The sequence below is a fragment of the Meles meles genome, chromosome 5, assembly GCF_922984935.1.
Source record: "Meles meles chromosome 5, mMelMel3.1 paternal haplotype, whole genome shotgun sequence".
Lineage (NCBI taxonomy): Eukaryota > Metazoa > Chordata > Mammalia > Carnivora > Mustelidae > Meles > Meles meles.
The window spans coordinates 129,213,209-129,215,661 of NC_060070.1; the positions used below are offsets into that span (position 1 = coordinate 129,213,209).

General features: G+C 40.0%; 1 protein-coding gene across 1 annotated transcript; it reads left to right on the forward strand.

Annotated features, from left to right (window-relative positions):
* Positions 1–610: 610 nt before the first annotated feature.
* LOC123942637 (fatty acid-binding protein 5-like) lies at positions 611–1,159 on the forward strand. The gene has a single exon (XM_046006702.1). The coding sequence runs from the start codon at positions 621–623 to the stop codon at positions 1,023–1,025; it is 405 nt and encodes a 134-aa protein (XP_045862658.1). The 5' UTR covers positions 611–620; the 3' UTR covers positions 1,026–1,159.
* The last annotated feature ends 1,294 nt before the right edge of the window (positions 1,160–2,453 follow it).

The following is a 2,453-nucleotide window of genomic DNA, read 5'->3' on the forward strand; positions in this document are numbered from 1 at the left end:
TTCCCTCAGAAATACCATTTCTACCTATCAGAAAGACAGAGATTAAAAAAAAACAACAACAGATTTTGTCAGAAAAAAAGTAAAAAAAAAAAAAGAAGTCTCATATATTGTTGGAAGGATTATAAATTATCTTAATCCCTATGATTGCGGTGGGGGGTTGAATTCGTTTTTATCTATAAAAACAGTAAACACTTTGACCCAGCAATTCTTCATGCAATTCTACTTGCTCATGTGTAAAATGACATGTCTACCAAGTTATAAATTATACTAGCCAACGATTGGAAATAAATGGTAATACTTTGTAGGTATGAAAAAAAAAAAAGGAGCAAATTGTATTGACACAGGTCTCCCAGGTATGTTGAAAGTGAAATGCAAGGTGTAGAACAGTGTAACAGTGTAAATAGAGGAGAAAACAAAGAGAACAAAAAATTGGTAGGGATAAGGACAAAGGAGAGAAATTCACTTTTCCTCTACATATGCTTTTGAATGACCTATCAGCTCCAAGTACTAACAATTCAAACACAGATTTAAGTTAAAAATTAAAAAAAAAAAAAGGCAAGCCACGCTTCCCAACACCCCGGCTCTGCTCTGCTAGCTCGGCCTGCCCGCCCGCACCCACCATGGCCACCATTCAGCAGCTGGTAGGAAGATGGCGCTTAGGGGAGAGCAAAGGCTTTGATGAATACATGAAGGAAGTAGGAGTGGGAATGGCTCTTCGAAAAGTGGGTGCAATGGCCAAACCAGATTGTATCATCTCTTCTGATGGCAAAAACCTCACCATAAAAACTGAGAGCACTTTGAAAACCCAGTTTTCATGTAACCTGGGAGAGAAGTTTGAAGAAACTACAGCTGATGGCAGAAAAACTCAGACGGTCTGCAACTTCACAGATGGCGCATTGGTTCAACATCAGGAATGGGATGGGAAGGAAAGCACAATCACAAGAAAATTGGAAAATGGGAAATTAGTGGTGGAATGCGTCATGAACAATGTCACCTGTACTGGGGTCTATGAAAAAGTAGAGTAAAAATTCCATCCTCATTTTGGATAGGAATTAGCTGTGAGGATGAACAAGCTCAGTTCAATGAGCAAATCTCCATACTGCTTTTTTTTTTTTTTTCCATTACTGTGTTCAGTTATCTTTATCACAAACATTTTACATGCAACTATTTCAAAGTGTTATTTAATTAGGATCATCCCTTTGGTTAGTAAATAAATATGTTTATGCTAAAAAAAATTTAAAAAAAAACACAAAACAAAATCTGGCAACCACCACACTCTATGTTCAGACAAACACACAACTGTTCTCCTGTCAGCCAACAGATAGCCCGATGATGACTCCTCTTTTGAAGTTAAAAAAAAAAAAACAAACAAACAAAAACCAAAAACTCATTTAAAAAATAGCAATCTTTTAAACAGAAAAGAAATTAGTGACCCCTGATGTTGGTTTGTAATTGTAATTATAATTATAAAGGACCACAATTCTTTGGAGAACATATACTTGAACTAAGAAAAACAATAAAAACGAGAAAATATTCACTCATGTTCTGAGAAATATCCTGTGGAATGTACTATGTGCCAGTGTGAACCCCCCCCCCACACACATACACACACACACCCCACACACGCTCCTATCTTGGCACCTTGGTTCTCTTCCCAAGTAGAATGAAATAACACACGGATGCATATGAACGCGAAGGCTGACTTTGAATGTGTAGTATTAGGTCCCTCGGCTGAGCCTTGGCTCTTGAGAGGAGGCTCTGTTTGATCAAATACCATGTGTTCTGAACTGCATTTTATTTTACAGCTTTCCAAAGAGCTGTCCAAAATGCTCCCCACCCCCTTCCCACAGAGGAACCCCAGCCATCTCAGTGTATGTTTCTCTCACCCAGCTGGCCCAACTGGAAGGCCTGTGCTGGGTGCCAGGAGGCCCCTCGCCCCTCAAGGAGGGGGGTGATGGTGGAGGTGTTTTCTGTCTCATTCCATCAATGAGGATTGTTTTCCACTGCCCCTCCCTGCACACTCTTGAGAGGAGCCTGGCACCAGCGATGACATGCCTTTGCAAGTGGGTGGTTATGCTGTTTAAAATGGACTGTAGACCTATATTTGTAAAATTTTACAACTCTTAAAAGAAATAAGGAATCCACACACTTTAGTGGTGGAAAATTTCTACACAGATAACCTAAAAGTGAGCCTTGGAATTATACTGACACCCATTATAATCAGTGTTTCCGTGTTTGTGAGGCAATGCTTGCTTGTCTCCATGTTAAGTGATGATAAATTTTTGTTGAGCCCTTCCCATGTGCAAGGCTCAGTTCTGGGTGCTAGGGATATGATGATAAGTAGGAAGACAAGATCCCGGCCCTCCTGAAGCCAATAATCTAGGGATGTAAGATCTCTGTGTCATGTTAAACCCTCAGCTGAGCCTTGGAGTAGATGCTGTCCTACTTGGATC

Bases quoted from the DNA above. Each gene is read 5' to 3' on its own strand.
- LOC123942637 (XM_046006702.1), top strand. From the start codon at position 621: ATGGCCACCATTCAGCAGCTGGTAGGAAGATGGCGCTTAGGGGAGAGC.